Source organism: Dicentrarchus labrax, unplaced genomic scaffold (assembly GCF_905237075.1).
Source record: "Dicentrarchus labrax unplaced genomic scaffold, dlabrax2021, whole genome shotgun sequence".
Lineage (NCBI taxonomy): Eukaryota > Metazoa > Chordata > Actinopteri > Moronidae > Dicentrarchus > Dicentrarchus labrax.
Genome location: NW_026136712.1, coordinates 8,086,171 through 8,107,964, shown reverse-complemented (window position 1 = coordinate 8,107,964; position 21,794 = coordinate 8,086,171). Strand labels below are relative to the sequence as shown.

The 21,794-nt window shown below is 40.5% G+C and overlaps 1 protein-coding gene and 1 long non-coding RNA gene across 4 annotated transcripts; one reads left to right on the top strand and one right to left on the bottom strand.

Annotated features, from left to right (window-relative positions):
* The first annotated feature begins 567 nt into the window (after nt 1-567).
* On the top strand, nt 568-17,665 carry tex2l (testis expressed 2, like). 2 transcript variants are annotated; one of them, XM_051416585.1, is made up of 13 exons: nt 568-704; nt 3,527-3,629; nt 4,689-6,120; nt 8,831-9,031; nt 9,435-9,765; nt 11,047-11,321; nt 11,697-11,846; nt 11,952-12,051; nt 12,626-12,758; nt 13,791-13,922; nt 14,335-14,544; nt 14,718-14,838; nt 14,930-17,665. In XM_051416585.1, the coding sequence occupies exons 3-13, from the start codon at nt 4,720-4,722 to the stop codon at nt 15,104-15,106; spliced, it is 3,231 nt and encodes a 1,076-aa protein (XP_051272545.1). In that variant the 5' UTR covers nt 568-704; nt 3,527-3,629; nt 4,689-4,719; the 3' UTR covers nt 15,107-17,665. The 2 variants fall into 2 exon arrangements, with proteins under 2 accessions (XP_051272545.1, XP_051272544.1); XM_051416584.1 differs by lacking the exon at nt 3,527-3,629.
* LOC127372792 (uncharacterized) lies at nt 12,835-21,017 on the bottom strand. 2 transcript variants are annotated; one of them, XR_007886734.1, is made up of 3 exons: nt 20,415-21,017; nt 14,970-15,116; nt 12,835-13,915 (listed from the first exon to the last, which is right to left on the bottom strand). It is a non-coding gene; the product is annotated as an uncharacterized LOC127372792 (long non-coding RNA). The 2 variants fall into 2 exon arrangements; XR_007886735.1 differs by having other exon boundaries at nt 12,835-13,884; nt 20,415-21,012.
* Nucleotides 21,018-21,794: the final 777 nt, after the last annotated feature.

The window sequence follows — 21,794 nt, the reverse complement described above, 5'->3', positions numbered from 1 at the left end:
TTCTAGGGCTTCCAGTGTGTTTTATATAGGCCAAGATGGAGGGAGGGAAAGGAGAGAGATGATGGTGTGGGTAAATTCATTCAGTTATCCTCTTCTTACTTTTTGTATTGACTATTTCTTTAAAGAATATTCCAAGCACCATCTCTTTGCCACTGGGAACATTAAGGCAATATAAAGAAAGCACCAGAGACCTATTAGTTACAATTTGGATACTTCTTCACTTGATTATAAGGTGGTTACTTCAGTTTTGCATGGATGCACGCTGGGATAGAAAACAGCTCTATTTAACCCTCAGGCTGAACTTTAGCTGTCACCATGTTTTGTACAATTAGACATCATTTACACTCTGGATCAAGCAGAGAGTTGTGTGGGTGAGTTTGTGTGTGCTTCTGTTGGGGCTGCAGGACTCTTAATCTGGATTATCATACAGCGCGGCCATGCTTTTCATAATCAGTTTGGTGAGCTGTGATTCTCGGCAGCGCATGACACATCTGGATGCAGGCAGTCGGTTGAGGGGAGGTGTGTGTGTGTGTGTGTGTGTGTGTGTGACTGCCTGGAGAGAGAGAGAGAGAGAGAGAGAGAGAGAGAGAGAGAGAGACTCCTCACTCCGCGCTCCTTGCGCACACAAATGGAGAGGGAACCAGCAGAAGACAACACTAACCGGCGGGTTTAGTCACATTTCCATGCACAGAATAATTTTTCGGGTAAGTATATATCATCATCTCCATTTCTCTTGCTATTATCTGCTTACACACATCATCAGTGCTGCAGACTTTTGCATTTTTATCCAAAAGTAAGACGAGGAGTCTGCAAGACTATCACTGGTCTGGTGCGCATAAAAAGGCATTTTACCTGATAGCTTTTATCAACATTTTCTTACTTTAACTTCTACTTCATGTCTGCGTGTCACACTCGTCTGGTGGATGTGAGTCGTTCATAGAGAGGAAGAGTACAGCTCTGAGTATATAGCCTACTGAATTCTGCGACCTGAATTTGACTTACATACTGTTTATAGCCACTACACAAGTTGGGACCACATGCTGTATATTGTGTGCATTCATATTTTATAATATGACCCTAATGTTTTCGGATTTGGTTGTCACAGCAGAAATTTGTTTTCAGTAATGTAGTCTGTAGTAGTAATCTGTCTGATCATATCCTCACTGGTGTAAATATGGCTGCAACCAGCAATTAATTTAATTATTCATCTGTTGATTATTCTTTCAATTAATCAATTAGTCAAATCATTTTGTCAGTAAAATGTCAGAGCGTAGAGAAAAATGCCCATTACGACTTCCCAGAGCCTGAGGTGACATATTTGTTGCATGACTCAAAGTCCCAAATTCAATTTGACAAAGCCGCAAATCCTGACATTTGAGAAGCTGGAACCAGAAAATGTCTGACATTGTTGCTTCAAATATGACTAATTGGGCCCAGCTGATTAACAGAATGGTTTAATTAAAAAAAGAAAATTGGTATACTTTATAATAAGGGTACAAATCATTTACTTAAGTAATGCTTAATGCATGACTCATGATAATTTAATGTATGAATAAGGATGTATGATGAATTCCTGTTGCCCACCACTAACATCAAGTCACTATGACTTTATGTGATCTGTTCAGTTGAGGAATTTTAATTCATAAATTAATTGATATGTAAAAAAACTTTAGTTAAAAAAATACTTGAACAAACTTTATATATATAATGTAATATATTGACTTTTACTTAAAAGGAGAAAACTATAATAATTCTCAACAAAACATTTTATATATTTATACATTTTACTTACTGTTTACTATACAGTTTGACATCTTTTTTAACACTAATATGTACATATTGTATTTATGTTTATTAGTACGACTGTACAGAAATAAATAATGCTACATGTTACAGATACTCAATAGTTATTGTGATTACCTTAAAAAGGGTGCTGCTTTATTTCGCAGCCAGCATACCCAGTAACTACGCTATAATTACAGTGCAGAAGGGTTGCATTTCATTTCAGTTCAAAATCTTATAAGTGTTTCCACTGGTTGAAATCCCATTGGTTGAACCACTCAGTGACCCCCTGTGCCCAGAAGCACCTGCATTTGTTTCTTTTGCTCATTTATTCAGATTCTTCCTTTAATACTTCAACCATCTGTCAGTTTTAACATAAGAATAAGAGTACTGATAGGAAGGGGACTCTGAAGGATTGGGATGTTACTAATGACTACAATCAACACTGGGTCACAAAGATGAGCTAGCTTGGAAACACACCCCACCAAATGTTGGTTTAGCCCGTAATCCGGCTGTGTGATTTGTCAGATTTCACAGTAAAACCCAGCATTAATGTTAATCTGAGATTGTTACTGTTCGTGTCTGATCAGAGGGTGGCACACAAACACAAACACAAACACACACAAACCCCTACACACACACACACACACACCCTGAGTCACAGACATGCTGTTAGGCTTATCTGTCACTGATTGAGAATGTAATGGATTGATTGAACACATTGCAGTGCACTCAGAGCAGATGTGTGCTGTGTTTCGTGCTTCAGCCGTTACACGATCACTCTGCATCACACACAGCCTCGTGGAACAGTTAACAGCTCCTCTTATATGTGTTTTACAGGAGCTTCATCAAGCATCTCACTTGTTAGGGACCTGAAATGTGTGGTTGGCCCCAGTGATCGGCCCGTGGAGTCCCAAAATGAAGCAGTTATTGATTTAAAAAATCCTTGCAAATATTTACAGTATCACGTTCAGTCTTCTCTGAAACTGCCAAAAACGAACTGTAGTCAGTCTAAAATTAAGACAGATCCAGCAAGTGGCATAGCTTATTTTTTGTCTAAAACGTTTTCAGAAACACATTTCAGTGAACTGTTTTCTCAATATAAGAGAAAGGTTCCAAATGAGTCGCCATGTTGGTCCGACTTAAAATCCCAGAGCAGAAAGCGTTTGTCCAGTCAGTTGCAGCCAGGAAGTGTTGTAGGAGGCTGTAGCCTGACTACAATGTCCAATGCATGGAGCGCGACATGACCCCTTGTGTCCAAAAACAGCCCTGTGGACAGGTACCATCACAGCTGCTAGCATGGCATTGGACTGTGGACATGTTTTAGATTAAAGCCAACCAGGGGATATGGTACCACTCAAGGCCAAAAGATTTACATAAATTTGTCGATTTTGTCCTTTCACTATAAGAAAAAGATTGATTTCATATCTATCATATGCGATATGGTAATGAAAAAAAACAGGCATGTAGCTGCAATGATTTGATATAAGAATATTTGGATTAGTGAAAAAATACAGCAGCATCTGGAGTCCCTACACAGCAGTTTCATAATGACAATATGGCAACATTTGCCCGTTCTGTTATTAGCTTGGACAAAACTGTGTTAGCTTAACAGTAGTTTAGCCTGCCTAATGTGCGTGACAGTGCATGAGCGTGTGTGTGTGTGTGTGTGTGTGTGTGTGTGTGTGTGTGTGTGTGTGTGTGTGTGTGTGTGTGTGTGTGTCTGTTTTCTGGCACCTCGCAGGTTCTGGTCCCTCTTCCCACCCTGTGAAAAGCTACGAGGAAGGTCTAATGCACCCTGGCTGCATGTGTGTCTGTGGGCTTTATCTCCCCACCGTCCATTTTGGGTGAGAGCAGATTAGTCAGAATCCACCAGCTGCTGTGGAATTGGTTGAAACTGTGCCACACAGCGCTGTAATGCAGTTACGTAAATCTGACCAGTCAGAGGTAGGGTTTAACTTGCACAAAGAGCAGGGCACTTGACCCAGAGAGACAGTGAATGAAAGGGTCCCCACTGGGCCTTTGTGCTGTTTCCCAGCTCGTGTTCAGTGATGCAGAACTGCTCTTTTCTCCCACAAAATGACAGCTGATAATTCACATTGCCTCTCTGTTCTGGGTTGGGTTTTGCTCATTTTTGATTTCTTTGAACTCCCCTTACAATTTATCTCAGGGTTACATAAGTAACTCTTTAAACAGCTCGAGAAGACATCAGAGGGAGGGTTGTGACTCCAGGTCTTTTGCGGCTGACAGTTAGCTCTTTAGAGATGAGACTGGAAGACACTAGTTGTTTCCTAGAGCAGATGACATGCTGAATATTACTTCAGAAAGTGAACGTTGTCATGCGTATTTTTCCATGAAAACATTCAGCATTTGTTTAGGGATTACAATTTCGACAAAGCCAAAAATATACTGTTTTATACTGAAAGATTGCATCTGTACTCAAATTATATTTTTTTCATTTCATGTTCGTGTGCACAGAAAGTCTCTGTACATAAATTGAATGACATCCTATCATCCCCAAAAGACATTAGATCCAAGCCTGAACTGCCCTAGTTTGTGCAACATTTGGGGGAGACAGACTGTCTTGTCTATTTTTGCATGCTTCTAAAACTCACTCAGTATGTGGAACGACATCTATGGGAGAGGGGCTCACTTGGATCTGATTCAGGCTCACTAGTCTCCAGATTAATGTAGATTTCCACAACTCTAAACTACGTGACATTCACACATTAATGCGTAGTTGGCTCTGGTAAGCAGTTTCTGTGAAAATGAGGCACAAGTATAGAAAAGATGCCCTTCCTCTCTCTCCATGGCTCATTCCCTGACTGCTTTTATTTGTTCTGCCCCCGAGGCTTAATAATGTAGCTGACCATGTTCTTTATTTATTCTCTTTCACTGACTCTTAGGTGCCTTGGCTGTGCAATGTAAAGTCAAGAAATGGCAGAGAGTGGAACAAATGGGGAAAGAAGAAGCGAGGATAAAGAAAGAGGAGGTGGCAGACCTCTCCAGGAGCCCCACAGCCCAGCTCTTGGCCTCTCCCCAGGCAGCGCCCCCACCCTTGGGAGCAAGAGGCATCTGCCTCGAGGGATTGTGATCCAGCTGACTGGGACTGAGGGAGAATGGGACAGTCTCGATGACAGTGAGCTCATCTTCTCCCTCGACCACGATGACGACCACCCCTCTATATCTCTCTCCAAGGAGAGGCAGTTTTCTGTTGAGGATGACAGAGGGTTGCAGTCCCAAGCGTTCCATGTCCCTCTTTCTCCCTCGTCTCCTGGCTCTCTGGGCACTGCCACTGGCCCCAGCTTTCTCTCCCCAGGCCCTCCTTCACCCACCCACCGACCCTTTGCAAGCCTGGTCAAGTCTCTCTCCACAGAGCTGGAGCTCAAAGAAGGCTCCACCCTCAGACCTAAGCCCCTTCTCAGCCTCGTAAAGTCCATCTCCACGGAGATCTCCCGCTCAGAGCCCGAGGTGTCGCAGTCAAAATCTGACTCCCGCCTCAACCTCCACCTATGGAAACAGCTTACCCAATCAAAAACCCGCAGCAATGGGGACTCTCGCACTGCGCCCCCTTCTCCTAGCTCACTCTCCCCTAGTGGAGAGGGTCTGAAAGGGGGCTTCTTCAAAATGGAGTTAGAGGACACCAGGAGGAAGCTCTCGGAGGCCGTGCACGAGCCTCTGAGCAGCATGTTCAGTAAGATCATGAGAGAGGAGAGCGCAGGCAGCCCCAAACACCAGGGTAAGACCCAGGGGGCTCATCAGGGTAGCTCCAGAGGTTTAGGGCGTGAAAGCAGCACGGACACGGTTCTTTCTGACTCTCCTGTGAGGAACACTAGAAAAACAGATGCTGATGTTTTGCCTGTGTTTGACTGGCCTTCTGCCAGACATCCCGGGAGAAGTCACCGCAGCCACTGCCCTGTGCATCATAGCAGACAACATCACAGGGATGAGGAGCTGGAAATATATACAGACGGCGACATGATGCAAGTTTTAGCCATTGAGACTCAGGGGCCAGAGAGAAGATCACCTGTTGGTCCTCAGGTCCTTGCATCACCACTGGTTAGGACTTTTCCCTTTTCACAACCCCCTCCTCCTCTGCCACGCACATGTTTATTCTGTGTAGCAGTGCTGTCCTACGGCTATTTCATCCTACCTCTCAGTCCATACTTCTCTGGCCTGGCTCTGGGATTAGCACTCGGCTTCTTGCTAGGATTGTTTCTGATCAGGATGGGTTCCAGGTCTCACTGCTCTGATCCTCCATACAGACCACCACAGACTCTGTTGGGTGAGGGGATTCTGTCTGGTGGCACTCTCAGTATTGAGCCCGACACCCTCAAGGTAAATGGAGAAAAATGTCTTGTGTTTTTGTTCTCGCCTTATTTTCAGCCACCTCAGTCTCACTCCAATGCTCACACATTTCTCAACATGTCTTCCATAAATAACTTCTGAAAAAGAGCAATTAAAGGTATCATAAAGAAATCATCAGAATTTCATTCGTTTGTTTCGCCCAACCCTTGTCTGTTGGGTTTTTAGTTGGCATTTTGGGAAATATGCTTCGGTTTCTGTTGGACATTTAGATGAGAAAATAAATACTACTATAATGTCTGTCAATTAAATATAGTGATAAGCTTAGAACAAAGACTTGGAACAGAGAGAAATAATTAGCCTGACTGTTTCCGAATTTAACTAAATTTGCCTACCAGCTGCCAGACAACGTCGAGAAACTAATATAGTGCGGCTCACAACTCCTGTTTCCATTCTTTATGCTCCATCTAAGCCAACTGGCTGCAGGTTGTAGCTTTATACTGCAGGGAGAGGTATGAGAGTGATATCACTTACTAATACTAATAATGTTAGTCAAGTCTCCATCCAAATTTATGTGCAAATTTGAATGTATTTTACAGAAAATTTGCAAAAATAAAATGCAGATTAACGCACATTTCCATCCACTGCTCTTATGTGAATGTTAGGAGAAGACTGTATTGAGATAAACAGTTTTTTCTGTCAGGATCAATGAAACTATGGTAGAGGAGGAGGGCTCAATGAGATGACATCATTAAGAGCCCCAGTCGAACCTGAAATGAACATTTGTCATTTCTGCCAACAAATCCTTCTAAATGTTTCACACTTGACCTTTAATTTAATTTATTACAAATTATTGGTTTCAGTCATTTATATGCACATGCATTTTTTTTTGCACAAACTGAAAATGCACATAAAAACAGGTGGATGAAGTGAGTATATTGTTATATGGTCAATGTGAAAATGCCAGTGTAGGATTTTGATCATATCAACTACAGTATGAATAAACCCTAGCAACCAATTTTTGCTCTTGAAACTGGTACCAGGAGGTACAAGAGAACAATTTCAGAAATTGCCTTTGGAGTGAAAAAAGGTTCAAAACAAACTGAAATTTAATATCTTTCTGACTGCCATACTAGCACAGCTGCAGACTACTCTGACTTGTGGCATTTCAAACAAACAAAATATTATCAGGAAAACCTACTTAATGAAAATGACTGATTTGTGAGTGAACTTTAAAAAGCATGTTTAAAGGCTACTCTAAATACTGTAACAAGAGTAATTACTATGCAGTTGTGCTAATAGAATAGTTAGTGTAGTGTCAAGTTGGCAAGCCATTTCAGCACCTCTGCTGACTGGTTCCTTCAAAGATTAAAGCTTCTGAAAGTGGAATGCAATTAAAAACTTCAATAATAAAAACTGCCTGAGCTGCAGTGGTAATTACTGTTCTTCTCCTGGCTGAGCTTGACACAGGGCAACTGGAGAGGACAGCTACCACCCAGACAATGTCAGTTCCAGAGGCAATTAGCGGGGAATACAGGCAGGAGGAAGCTGTAATTTGTCAAGGCGCAAGGCAGGAGAGTAGTGGTGATGGGGGTTTGCTGTCTCAGGCTTGAGATAATTCCCTTGTTTGGTCATTAGCAGTTTGGTGTCAGTCCGAGGATTGTTACAGTGTAAAAGAGCCACAAGGTTTATGGGTAATCAGATTTCAGAATGAGATCAGTTGTGGTGTTTGATTGCGGGCACACGTCTGCAACGAGGGCAGAGGCTGACACTGCGAGATAAAGCCAAATAAAATTTCAGTATGTATTATACACTGTTTATTAGTTAATTGGCACATTAAGAGGGGGCATCAAAGGGGAGGGGAGCATTCAGCTTACATACAGCCGTACTGAACACTTCAGCATATATTTCAGACTGAAGGACGTTTCATCCTAAAGCACCATTTTTTATTTTACAGGATTTTGAAGCCACCATGCTACACTAATTAGGCTTTTCAAAATTGTTGTTTTCAAGCATCTCAGTTTACACTGAGTTCATTTATGTCCAATTATAAAACAAAATGGCTTCAGGTTTTGGAAAGTTAGCTTTCCTGCTGAGATTTAGATGAGAAGATTGCTTTATTGACAATTACAGTGACTTCCTGGAGTCTTGTTGATGCCATGAGGTTGCCAGACAACCAGAGGAGTCTCCAGGAGGTCACTCAGCCAGACTGTCATTCCCCAGTAACGATTCTAACTCATAACTTTGCACATAACTTAGTTGATTAGCTTAGCCAAGCAAAGTCAATTAGCGGAGCAAATAAAAAAGTAAATAACTATATTTCCCAAAATGGTGAACTAGAATGTCTTAGCGTTACAGTAGCTCAAGGGTTGATTTGCTTCGAGATCAATGTACTGCAATTGGTTTACCCTAACCCCAACCCTGCGTCTAACCCCTAACCTTTACCATCTATAACTCAATACCCTCTGATTGGTAGAGTTTGTTGACAGCAGTATGAAGCCAGGAATGATGCGTCGCTTGCGAGGCCAAATCTAGTGCACAATGGTTTGGGCCAACCTCCTCAGATCCGTCACTGAAAAAGACACATTTACAATCAATATACTTTTTGCTCTATACTTCAAGGCTGATTGCAAACATCATACCACGATTTTAGACTGAAACAATTCCAGATGGAGTGTTTATTACTCACTTGAAACTGTGTGCAGTGTTGATTGAAGTGAACACTTACTTTCTACCTTTGCAGGGCTGGATGAATGAGATACATGATTACGACCCAGAAACCTACCACCCAGCTCTGACTCACTCCGTGTTTGCCACTCTGGAGGGCTCCTGTCTCCGCCTGGAGTCCCCACGCACCAACATTAGCCGCAGGGCAACGTACGATGAGAGAGTCCATGAGGCCACGTTTGTCAAGTCACGCTCCTTTCAGCTTGCAAAGAGCAAAGTATGATGACTGCCTAAGTAACTGTGTTAAGGGGTGTTTGTTCTGTATTTGAGACTGTGGTTAATATATTCTGGTGCTACTGTATGTAGTCACTACAGGAGCTCTGTATTAAAGTATTTTATATCCAATGAATTAATGGATGCATAGGATTTTTACTATTGAATGTAGGGTTTGGGAGTCATATTTACATTTAGTACAGTGCTTAAAATTGCTAGTAATGTCAGGGAGCAAATAAGCAAAGGTTTGAAATAAAGGTCAATGGGAAACAAATAGTTAAAACAACCTTTAATATCTATTTAATATTCTTCCGCATTTATTAATAATTCATAAATGGGACTGCATTACCCAATTAACAGTTGTCTTTTGTTTTGACATAACACAACTCTGCCACTGTTCCTCAAAGGTATTCCTGCTGCCATCTGTGTTAGCTCGGAAGAGGATGTGGAACCCAAAGTATCCCATCTGCATCCAACTGGCAGGGGGAGCCAACTCCCAGGGGGATGAGGGAGGAAGGTCGGAGGATAGTCAGGGAGAGGAGCCAGAAGCTGAACCGGCATGTCCACAACAAAGTTCCTCCAAACACGTCAATGACCTTCCCACAACTCTGTACCTCTTCGGCCGCACAGGACGTGAGAAAGAGGAGTGGTTTCGTCACTTCCTGTTTGCATCCATGGATACAGAGAGGGAAAAAGAGAGGGACAACCAGAAGCCTGGCAGATGTGTGTCCAGATCGGGTATGAGAAACGTCAATAATGCATTAGAGAAGAGAATGTGTCCAGATAAGGCATCTATACAAATGCCATGTATGTGTGGATTATGGATTACATGCTCCAGTTCTTTGCATTTCAAAACCAATCCCTTTCAAGGGAACACGCAGATCTCACAGTGGACAGGGCAAAGGTATCAGAAAAAGAATCACTGAGTTGCAACATGTTACTCATTTGTTTTTTCTTTTCTTATAGAGCTCTCTCATTTCTCATTCATTAGTTTTTCCTTTGCTACACTCCATTATGCATTATAGGGGCACTAAATGAAAACAGTTACCCTGTTGTACTCTGGGGAATTTCTTTTGACTAATACGAGAGAACAGGTTTTGGTTAAGTGATTTTAAGGATTTGCTGACGTCTTGGGAAATAAGCTTGTTTATTTTGTTGTAGTTAGACGAGAAGACTGATACCACTCTCATTTCTGTGCATGTGCACCCAGTTTAGAGCTGGAGCCAGGAGACAGTTAGTTTAGCTTAGCATAAATACTAAAAATAGGGGAGAACAGCTAGCCTGGCTCTGTCCAAATGTTTGGACCATGGGCTGCTATGACCTGCAAGGTGAGGGGTCATGTGATCAATGGGGGCTTCTAGGTGGCTAATGTTTGGTAGACTTTCTATCTCATCTACTTGTGCTGTCACAGAAACACATAACACAACTGTCCTTAGGAAATTTAGTAAAAGTATTTTTTGGGGGAAAAGAACGTATATATTTAGTTTTGACAAATTGTGATTCAAACATTGCAAACATTTTCAAATGTAAAAAATTTGAATTTTGATAATAAGCCTTGTGGCAAGCCAACTTCCCCACACATGTATTATATAATAAACATTAATATTAAAAAACTAAAAAGTTTTAAACCACATTAAAGGACCCCTTTAATATCTGTATTACAATTCTGTTGCCCCAGGATTGTCCCAGACCCAGTGTCTTTGTGTAAACAAAGTGTTAGTATTCATTATTAATTATTTTTACACACATGGATTAAACAAAAAACATTTGACATGTGAGTTTTATATAGTAGCTGGAGTTTTTACCTTTTGACAGAGCTAGGTTTCCCCCTTGTTCCCAGCCTTCGTGGTAAGCTAAGCTAGGCAACAATCCATTTGAATTATTATCTCATTTAATTCTCTAAAATTGCAATTGCATGAATAATCACTGCAACGAAAAGCATTCATTCCCAAAGCAAAGAAAACAGCTTTACCATGATTATCTTTACCAACCAGATAAATGTTTCCTTTATTCTCCCAGGTGACAATGCACTGGCACAGAGCGTTAGCCCCTCCGGTAATGTGCCAAGCAGCAGAGGCCCCAGCAGAGTGGGCAGCAGCGAAGATGACGCCCCCTCCACACCTCCCCCCTGCATGTCTGCAGCTCCCGTCAGTAAGACCTCCAGTAGCACCCGGGGCCTTTCCGTGTTAGACTACCCCCGCTACATGGCTCATCTCCTGGCCACAGAGGAGCTGACCCCCCTGTCCAGTCCTGGAGCCAGCAGCACAGAGACAAGCCCCACCGTCAAAGCAAGTGTGAGTCATGCATGCAGATAAAATTAAACGAAGCAAACGAAGAGAGGCTGTAGGACCATGCCAGAGCCGTACAGTTTACACGTTATATAGCATGTGCAGAGAGTAAACTGACCAGTGGAAAATGGTATTAGTCATCAAACATGTTATTAAAGTGGGTCAGTACATGTCTCCTGGAAGGAACGTAAGATAATACACTGCAGAGTAACCTGAATAAAACACAATGTTGTTGTGTCAGTGGAAAAACTAGCAGGGATTTTTTTGAGCCTTCACAAAATGATTCTATTTTTCTTCCTCTATTTTTAGCTCTGAATTTTACTAAAACTGCACTTTTCTGGTCCTTGCTCAAACCTCACTCAGGTTTTTGTTTTTTGACAGTGTACCTGTGATCAAGCGGAACACCCTGGGACAAGCCAGACCGCGTGGGCTAACGCTCTAATTGGTCGAATCTTCTGGGACTTCCTGCGAGAAAAGCACTGGGCAGACGTGGTCTCCCACAAGATCCAGAAAAAGCTGAGCAAAATCAGAGTGCGAGCGGTTTTGTTGAAACTTACTGTGTAAGTTTGAAGGTTAACTATACGTGTGATACATTTCATCTAATTTTAAAACTATGATCTGGTATATTCTTTGCAGCTGCCTTACTTTATGAATGAGCTGACTCTGACTGAGTTGGATATGGGCTGCTCTATGCCTCAAATCATCTCTACCTCCAGACCAGAGGTCAACCACAGAGGTGAGCACAGAGTGGAGATCAAACACACACAGAGGCAGTAACAGCAAGAGATGAGTGAGAAGACGACCTGTTGCTCATGTGATTACAGCTGAGTGCTGCAGAGCATCCGATCAGACGCTGTTATCCTGTTGTAATCTCAGGAGAGCCATTACACCACAGCCTTCAACATTTAGAGCATATTGGCTTGTGTGTGTGTGTGTGTGTGTGGGTGTGGGTGTGGGTGTGTGTTTTAAAATCAGGCAATCTGGCAGACAACACTCCTAATGATGAGTGTGTCTACGTGTGTGACCTAGTGTTTTTTTTTCTTTTTTCCACTACAGCGTTACACAACTGCCCGTTAACAAATGATCCTGTTTTTCCCTGTTTTTGCTGCTCAGTCCACATGTGTCAGCGCCTGGGGGGGGGTTATAATCTGTCGTAATTTACTATAAATTTAATTTCAAGGCTTGATAATCACAGCGAAAGCTGTTTAATCTGCCCACTAAGCAGTGTGTGTCCAGATTAGGCTGTGTGTTATGAGCTTTGTCTGAATTTTGGTAGTCTACCCTTGACCTCCGTGTGCCGCCCTCTGCAGGCCTGTGGGTGGAGCTGCAGCTGGTCTACACTGGTGCCCTACAGATGACCCTGCAGACCAAGTTCAACCTGTCCAAGCTGGGTAAAGAGGGCGGTCAGGATACAGACTGTACAACGGAAACTGGTAGCCCACGGTCAGTGCTACACACAAAGCCATACACACTCACACTGTGACACTCACTTTTGTGCATCAACAGTCCACACTTATACGCTTTTCTGAACGGTTTAATAAGTAGCATTGTTTGGCTTAACTCATTGTTTCCCAATTCTACTAAATCTCCTATTGTGTATAGAAATGTGATATTGTTATTTGTAGTAGTAGTAGCAGTCACTACCAGTGTCACTGGCTGGTTTTCTTTCACAATATATGTAATTTTATACTGTGATGAGTGTGACTTAGTACTTAGATATTTTTTAATGGTGAAAATCGAAGTAGCATACAGCATACAGCATATCCTGGCATTTAGTCCTAAATTGAACTTCAAAAAACACTGGGGCCTGCAATCCCCATAATGCAACTCAATAGCATCTTTAATTAGACCTTCCAGGGATATTTTCTCAGCCTTTAGAAAGTCCCTCCAAAACCAAGGCAGACATTATAAAGCTATAAAAATCGGTCGGTATTTCTCTCAACTTCAGGTGCATTTCATCATATTGCCCAGGTCTGGTGGCGGGAGTGATGACCCAAATCGTCCAAATAAACCCTGTATTTTCATCCTCATCATTTCTATTGCACACACACACACACACACACACACATACACACAAATAAACACCTACACGTTTCTCTTTCTACCCTAGTCTCTGATCCACAGAGCAGAGCCTCACATTACATTGATTAGCGTAGACCTGCCTGTCATAAACCCACAGTGGTAGGGATTACTGTGTGGGCAAAGCTTTACATTAGCTGCCTGTGGTGCATCTGAAGCTTTTCACAGAGATAGAAAACGTCTAGTTGTGTTTGTGAATCTTTCCAGGACACTTTCACTTTAACAGTAACTGCAATATTTGTTTCTTATACAAGACCATGGAGGTTTAAATTTGGGTATAAATCAATGTCACTTTGGATATAAAGTTTGCTATAAATGTAACTTTTTTAAAGCCAAAAATGTTTAAATTTTCCATGAACACTTTTATTTTTGTCATCCATCTGCTTATTCCTGCAGGCCCATCTTCAGTGTGTTGGCGGACAGTGATGAGGAGTCCTCCAGTGCTGGTTCATCTGATGAAGAAGAACTACTTCTGTCTGAGCCTCAGGGTCTATTGGGGGAGAAGGGACCCACATCAGCTACTGATGGGTAAACACATACACAAAAGAAATAAGTCTCATATGACTTTTTTTTCATCATTTCAATGCAAGAAGATGTTTAGAGTAAGTTATGTTGATTGAATATACAAATCAAAATGTACTATCAACTGCTGCTTTTGTGTAATAATTAAGTCGAATAGTTAAACAGATACATAAAAAAGTGTAACTTTTAATTAGCAACACCATGAAGTGTTACTTCTACCCGTCTGTGCTGTTAATGCTCATTTTTCTAAAGCAGAAAATAAACTGTGCTGACATCACACTCCAGATGGCTGTTGCTTTCATTTCCATTTCAGACTCCTGTTTCCCCCTCAGATTTTGACTTTAGCGTCTGAATACTAAATCCCCTCACATCACACTGACGCATCTCTCCTCTCCTCTCCTCTAATCCTCTCTTACAGGACAGGGGGTGGGAAGACTGGGAGGAAGATTTTGAGATTTGTGGACAAAATCGCTAAATCCAAGTATTTCCAGAAGGCGGCAGAGAACGAGTTCATTAAGAAGAAGTTTGAGGAGATGTCCAACACGCCCCTGCTGCTCACTGTGGAGGTTCAAGAGCTGTCGGGGACTCTGGTCGTCAACATCCCGCCGCCCCCTACAGACAGGATATGGTAAGTGCTGAGGCAACATAGCGGCTCAAACCCTTTTTAATGCACCTACACCAAAGAATAAGACGGGTGGGGTCTTAGTCGCACTAAAGCTGGAACAACAGGAGGCTGAAATGTGGTTGAATGCAGAAATCTCATTATAGGCTTGATAGATTTGATGATGATCTCCTCTGTAGGTACAGCTTCTGTGTGCCCCCCAAGTTGGATCTGCATGTCCGTCCCAAACTAGGGGAGAGGGAGGTGACTTTTTGTCATGTGACCGAGTGGATTGAAAAGAAACTGCAGGATGAGTTCCAGGTAAAAAAATAAAAAAATAAATACTATATACAATGTTCATATTCTCAGCTTTCCCCCCTTCTCTCACAATCACGTTTATTTTCTTCTCCAGAAAGTGTTTGTGCTGCCAAACATGGATGACATCTACTTACCCCTGATGCACTCTGCTGGGGTGGACAGCCCTCAAGCATCGCAGCATCTCTCCTCTCAGTCCCAACGGTCCCAAAGCTCCTCCACAGAGTCCATAGAGCGGATCCCACCCGAGATCTCTGGGGCAGAGTCTGACTAGTGCCTCGCTGCTGATGATCGAAGCAGAGCCGACACGGCAAAATGGATTCATTATATATTCACAGTGAGAGAAAGGGGGGGAGAATTAAAATCACCAAGCAGAACATACTACAGTTACTTTTTGCCTCTATAGACTTGCAGACTTACTAACCCTTGTGCTTCTGTCTGAACCAGGAGTTTCTAAAGGTCTGATGTTTAGCGCTGTAGGCGTGATGGAGAGTTTGCGGATTGTTTGTATCTAAAAGAGCTTCATGATACGATGAAGGGTGAGATGTTACTGTACAAACAAGTGATACCTTTTGCAAATGTTTACATGTGAATGATCCCTATGAGATTATATACATATATCTCTTTATTTGCTGCTTTGATGTTTACAGCTCAATGTCACTTTGGATATAAGTTGACTGACATCAAATAAAAGCTAGAAAAACACCTGACAGTTTGATTCTCCGCCAAATGACAGTCACACACAGAGTACATGTGAAACTTTCACACAAAAAAAACACATAACCTCGAGATATCTTACATTTCCCTATGAGCTCTTTTATTAAAAACAAACAAACAAACAAAACCCAACAAAGATTAAATATATGTCAATATTTTCCTGCATACTTGAATTGGTTCATGTGTAGCACTTTCATGGACCTCCCTCACAATTTCAAACATAATATTACTGTGCATTAAAGACTTAACTAATACTTAACTTTCGTGCAGCTTATTACTCTGTTAATGATGAATTTACATATCCTATACCAGTGGTTCACAGTCCTGTCAGATGAACTCAAACACCGCCAATCATGTTTCAAATGTGTTCATTTAAATTAATTTTAAACTGGATGCCATTAACATTACTATTGACTATAAAATTGGATATTATTAGAATATTTTTTTATACAGTTCAACTGTCAGTGTTTTTCTTTAACTTTGCTTTTGTGTTACCTGTGGCACAAGCTGAGATTTCAACCATTTATCCATTTTTAGTTAACCTTTTCAATTATTTATGTTGAATGTATCTGTTACTTTTAGCTATTCCAACCATTTATTTATTTTTAGACCAGTTTTTCCAATCATGTATACATTTTTAGCTTTTTTAAAAACCTTTTTTGACAACTTTGGAAGTATTTGGACTTTAAAGCTCGCTTAATAGCTACTTTTCACACACTCTTAATTGTAACACCTGGCATTCACGTGTTACAGCTGATTCAGTGTGTGGATATATATTGTTTAATATATTATATATTGGTTTGAGTTACTTCAAAACCATTTTAATGCACCCCTTGGCGACATCAGATACACCACCAGGGGTACACAAACCCCTGGTTGGGAAACATTATCTACTGTCCTTGTCCTCATACAAACATACTGTTCACTGTTCTATGTTTTTTTTTTCTCATTTTCTAATGGATGTCAACTTCTGGACTGACACTAGGTAATATTTTTTCAAATGGCAAATCAACCTCAGTTGAATCACAGACGGAGGGGGCGTATATTCCCCAGCTTTTACGGAAAAAATACTCTCATAGACAGGAAGTTATTTTTCTGGTTCATATGGGATAAGTAGAAGAAGAACGTGGTTCTGGATCGCTTGACCTAAATAATGTGAATATCATTTCCACTTGTTATGAACTGATGCAGTCTGGGTAGAGATCAAATGACTGTCATCCATCATCTCACGGGCACAGCTTCATTTAATAGGAGAGATACGGTGAATTGGAAGTAGGGGAAAATGTGCTTCTTTGTGCTCGGAAAAACTCTGTCATGGTCTGATGGTCATTTAGCTCAGATATACAGATAAACACAGATCTCTGAATTTAAAATGTTGGGTTTAGAAATTGGTACATTCAAAACCTGAGATACTTCTAAAAGAGAGTATTTAATAAGGTTTGGCTGGCCACGCTTAGTTTCAGCATGGGATAAAACATATAGGAGCAGATTGATGAAAATGCAGCAATAGAAAATAATGGTGACATTGATTGAAGTACAAACAAGTGAGTCAATGACGCAGAAGTCAAGATGGAAAGGAAAGATTTAAATGAACTGCTCAACAACACGACAACACAACATGGTGGAGAAACAGCCTGTACAGAATTCAAAACCAGAGAAAAAGACCTGATGCATAAAATGAAATCAGAGGGGGAAAAAGTGTGATAATGTGTGGGAGGGTGTGTCTGTGCGTGTGTGTTTGTGTGCATGTGCAAATATCACTCGGTGGAATACTGTTGAGTTATTTGCAGTATGGTTCATTAGGCAGGCCCTCAGTATTTGTTATGAGCTATTACGAGATGCAAATTCATCGCTGCAGTGAATGTAATTACTCTACAGTGGAAAAAATCTACATCAAGATATCATTTATAGTACCTATATACAACTTATGAACCATATTTACATTTATGTTAAGTTTCACAAGCCGCACCGTAACCAAATTATTATTAATTATTATAAGGGGCAGATCTAGACGGCTGCCACCCCAGTTTAGTGTCAAATGTTGTCAAATGTAACACATTCATTTGGATTAATTAAAAAAATTATGTGTTAAAAATTAAAAATTATTTAAAAAATGTTTAATGACCCCTTTACTATTCAATGCTTTACTAATGTGCCACAATACTGTGATGTTTCTGAGTTAAAATATCATAATTTTTGGGCTTTTCCAAGCGATATATGTGAGTGTTTGTGATTAAATATTTCTGCCTTCAAAGTCTCCATGCCACCCTCTTGAATATTTATCTGGATCTACCCCTGATTATTGTTTCTTATTACATAACTGATTACCTTGATGAACACTGCGGAAGTAGACACACAACCACTGTGCCTGAAACTGATTAATTGAGGAGTGCAGGTGCATTCAGTTTTTCAATGGCAATGTTAGTACTTATACCTCACATTTCCCTGGTGCAGACACTCAACACTCTGGGAGAATAGTTGGATGTATAGTACAGTAGGATGCCTTGTATGATGTTTTAAAATGCGTGTACAGTGGTTTTCAACCCATTATTCTTATTTGGAAGCCGAAACATTGGGCTTTTTTCCCTGGCATAATGCTGTTTAAAGTCTATGCACAGGGCTTGTCCGGTCCCCCTCCTTCAAGCTTGGATGTAAAAAATTAAGTGAAGTCCATGTAATGTAATGTAATGTAATGAAAATATGTGCTGAGCATACACTCTGTAGAATCTGCAGGCAAGCAACAGAGGGCAGCACCTGTTCACCATTTGGCAGGGACTACAGCACTCCTACCTGCTGACAGCATCACTTTCTTACCACCCCATCCTTAATGGAAATGCTCATGTTTTTTTCAAGTCTATCTTTATCCAGTACTCCATTGCCTATATGTACATTAAGGCCAGACACAACAGATGAATAGCGTTCTTTTTTTTGCATGACAAGTTTTCTGAAACAATGTCAGTGCAAGCAAAAGAAGGGAATGTCATTTTAAAAAGAGAGTTGAACATGAGCCAACACTTTCAGTCTACACTGTATATGTCACTTCAAATTATTTAGTTGTTTGAAATAGTAATTATGATGTCTATACTAAGTTAAGGGCATCTAAAGTAAATTATCTAGTACTCTGTATAGGTTTTTTTTTTTTACTTTTCAAGCGCTTTTGTACTACACTAAATATGCAGTTGTTAGTACAACATATAATTCCTATTCCACATTACTTATTCTTTGTAAAGTAATTGGTTTGCATGCATTATCAAGTAAGATGAACTAATAGCATCTACAGTGTGCCTCCACATATTTCATTGATGAGCTTTGATAGATTGAAACATCATAAGATAACGTAACATCCATTCCTCACATGTAGCTGGTTTGATGTGGTTGGCACATTATGCAGGAAACAGAAGGAGTGACTTCATTAAATTTGTCATGTAAGTTTGTTAGTCATGTAAGTGAAAACATCCCTTCTTCCTCCTATCTTCTTCCTGAAACTACAGCATTCGGTCTGGTGCTAAATTATGTTGAATGTTCCAAATTCTGTTTGCTGTAGCAACTAGCCAAAGAAGATCTAGTAAGATAAATAAAAAAATAGCTGTTAAGGCTGTAAAAATGTTACCAAAATATAGACAGTGGTGTTGCCCTTGCAGTGTTTGCCTTAATTTTTGTATCTTAGACTTAGACTATTCGTTTTTCCATATTAAAATTAGTATTGACCATCTTTAGGAAAAGTAATTCTGTCATTTGTTTAAAAGAGGTCACCTGGGATTGGCTCTGGCCAATCCATGACTAATTGATGGATGGATGGTGTTATGACCCTGGGTCATTTTTTGTCATTTTACTGACAGCTCTCTTTTCTCCCCCTCAGGGTGTGAGTGTGTGCCTATGTGTAAAGGTGAACAGGTGGGCCCTTGTGATTGGTCCATTCGAAGTGTTTGCTGCCACTGGCCCAATGGCTGATAGCAGCCTTCTCAAACTCCAGCTGACAGCAATCTTCTCTCTTTCACTCTGCCACTGCCAACAATGGGCCAGCCGCTAACTTTTTGTGACAGCATACATTCTAGCTTGTTAAAGCAGGAAAAGGTGTAAATGAATGATGGTTCCTTGTTCATGCTGGTTCATGTTCACTCTATTATGGCTCATCCAAAGTGTCTTCGTCTGGCTTTTAAACCTTTGTTTTTTAAGAGACTCTTCGCATGAGAATGCTTTATTTCAGAATCATTATAAATACTTACTTACTGTAATATTATCATATAATTGCCAGATTTGTAGTTCAGTTTGGGAAAAAATGGCTCTGGCAATGTACTGTGTGTACAGAAAGCATAAATGTATATTACTTACAAGATCAGTATATTATTCAGCATTGAACATGAGCTAATAAGTTAATTCTGACCATGCCTCCTCATATTAAATATATAACTATCACTATTTTTAGGTTCCCCAGAAGAGGCTTTTTTTCCTGTTAAAAATGATTGAGATTCCTTTAAGGAAGCATGTCTAACACATTCAAAGAAAGTAATCTCTTTATCAGATTATCAGCAAATAAATGGTTAACTGCATGTGTTGCAGAGCTCTCAGCTCATTAATTACACTCGGTAAACACAATATTTTTGCTTTCATGTGCATATGGACATATTCTGCTTCTCTTCCACTCAGACATTGTGTTGCATTAAAAAAAAAAGAAATGTCAGCTTTGTACCAAACATGAATAGCAGGAATGTTTCTGTTCAGTGACATCAAGGTGATTACACATAATATTGATGGCAGTGTATTGTGCAATCTGTGTGTAACAGTGTCTAAATTTAGGAAAATAAGAAAGGAAGGAATGCATTTGACAGTCAAATGTACTCCCTTTCTTGAACTAACTGACTCACCAAAACGGCATCCCGTGGCACTTGCTGAAGCTTCCTGATTCCTGTACATCACACTCACCATCACATCAGATCATAAAACTTGTTTGTAAAAGGTTTGCCAGCAGTTTAACCAGAACACATCTTTTCCCATCAGCAGCACGTTTCTGACTAATTATTTACCTCAGGTTTCCTTGTCTTTGTCTGTAAGCACAATAAATCATTTCTTTTCAAATGGCCCCTCCTAAAGTAAACTGAGGAGTTACCGTAATTCTTGGGGGGAAAAGTACACCTGACCTATTTCCTTTTACTGTGTGGCATAAGAATCACATGCGTTACATTAACATTTTTCTTGACTAATTTTATTGCACAAACAGAATCAAATATAATGGTGTAGTTACATAGCTAGTCTGACTATCTCTTTAGTAATGTAAAAATGTAATGTGATGTAAAAACTGGTTAAATACTGTGGTGATATACAGTTTATTGCAAAAACACTTTCAGGTCATATCATTTGTGACAATAGCAATAAATTATATGACTTCTACTGAGACATTTTTGATAAGCACTAGGCCGGTGGATTTGATCACTACTTATCACGGGGAAAGCATGCTGGATCACAAACTGAAATAGTTTTTCTTTGTCAAATGTAAACTAATGTTGTTGGCTATATGCATTGTGTTTACTGATTAAACAAACCAGGTTTTATGGTACGTCAAGTAATCATGTACTGTACTTTACTGCATGTGTCCATTGTGGCTCAAGCTTCCATCATTGCACAAGTTTGAAAATTAAATCAACAGAGACCTTGCAGGTAGGATGTTGGTAATTGGTCATAAAGCAAAATATTGGATTTGTTTAATGTTTGACCCAATGAGTGCCGCTACCTGAAAAGTTACAAAGATTATAAGAGTTCATCCCAGTACATGAATATGCCACATTTCAGACAATCCATCTAATACTTTTCAATTGAAACCACGAATGTCAACCTCATGGTGGAAGTAGAAAAAAAGGCAAGGGATTCTAGTCAGGGGTCGATAAATGTCTCAACGAATTTTGTTCCAATCCATCTTGCATGTCAAGATATTGCACTGGATGAGTTACAATTTGGCCTGTTGGTGGCACCAGATGAAAAGTCAGGGAGTCAGTAGGATTCATCCTCTAGGAACAATGAATGTATGTGCCTTTTTTATTGCAATCCATCCAGTAGTTGTTGAGATATTTTAGTTTGGACCAGTGAACCAACCAGACTGCCAATGCTATTTGTACATCCATGGTGCTGGTGGGGCAAAAACAAATCTGAACAAAAGGCAGAGGTTGGTGAGAAGCACAATTGAAAAGATTCTGTTGCCCTCCTTCATGAAAATACACAGATTCATATTTTGTTTTGTTTACTTTTTCAAA

Excerpts from the sequence above, each read along its gene's own strand:
- tex2l (XM_051416584.1), top strand. The coding sequence starts at position 4,720 with ATGGCAGAGAGTGGAACAAATGGGGAAAGAAGAAGCGAGGATAAAGAA. Across the intron at positions 6,121-8,830 it reads TTGAGCCCGACACCCTCAAG|GGCTGGATGAATGAGATACA; the intron begins GTAAATGGAGAA and ends CTACCTTTGCAG. Across the intron at positions 14,839-14,929 it reads AACTGCAGGATGAGTTCCAG|AAAGTGTTTGTGCTGCCAAA; the intron begins GTAAAAAAATAA and ends TTTCTTCTCCAG.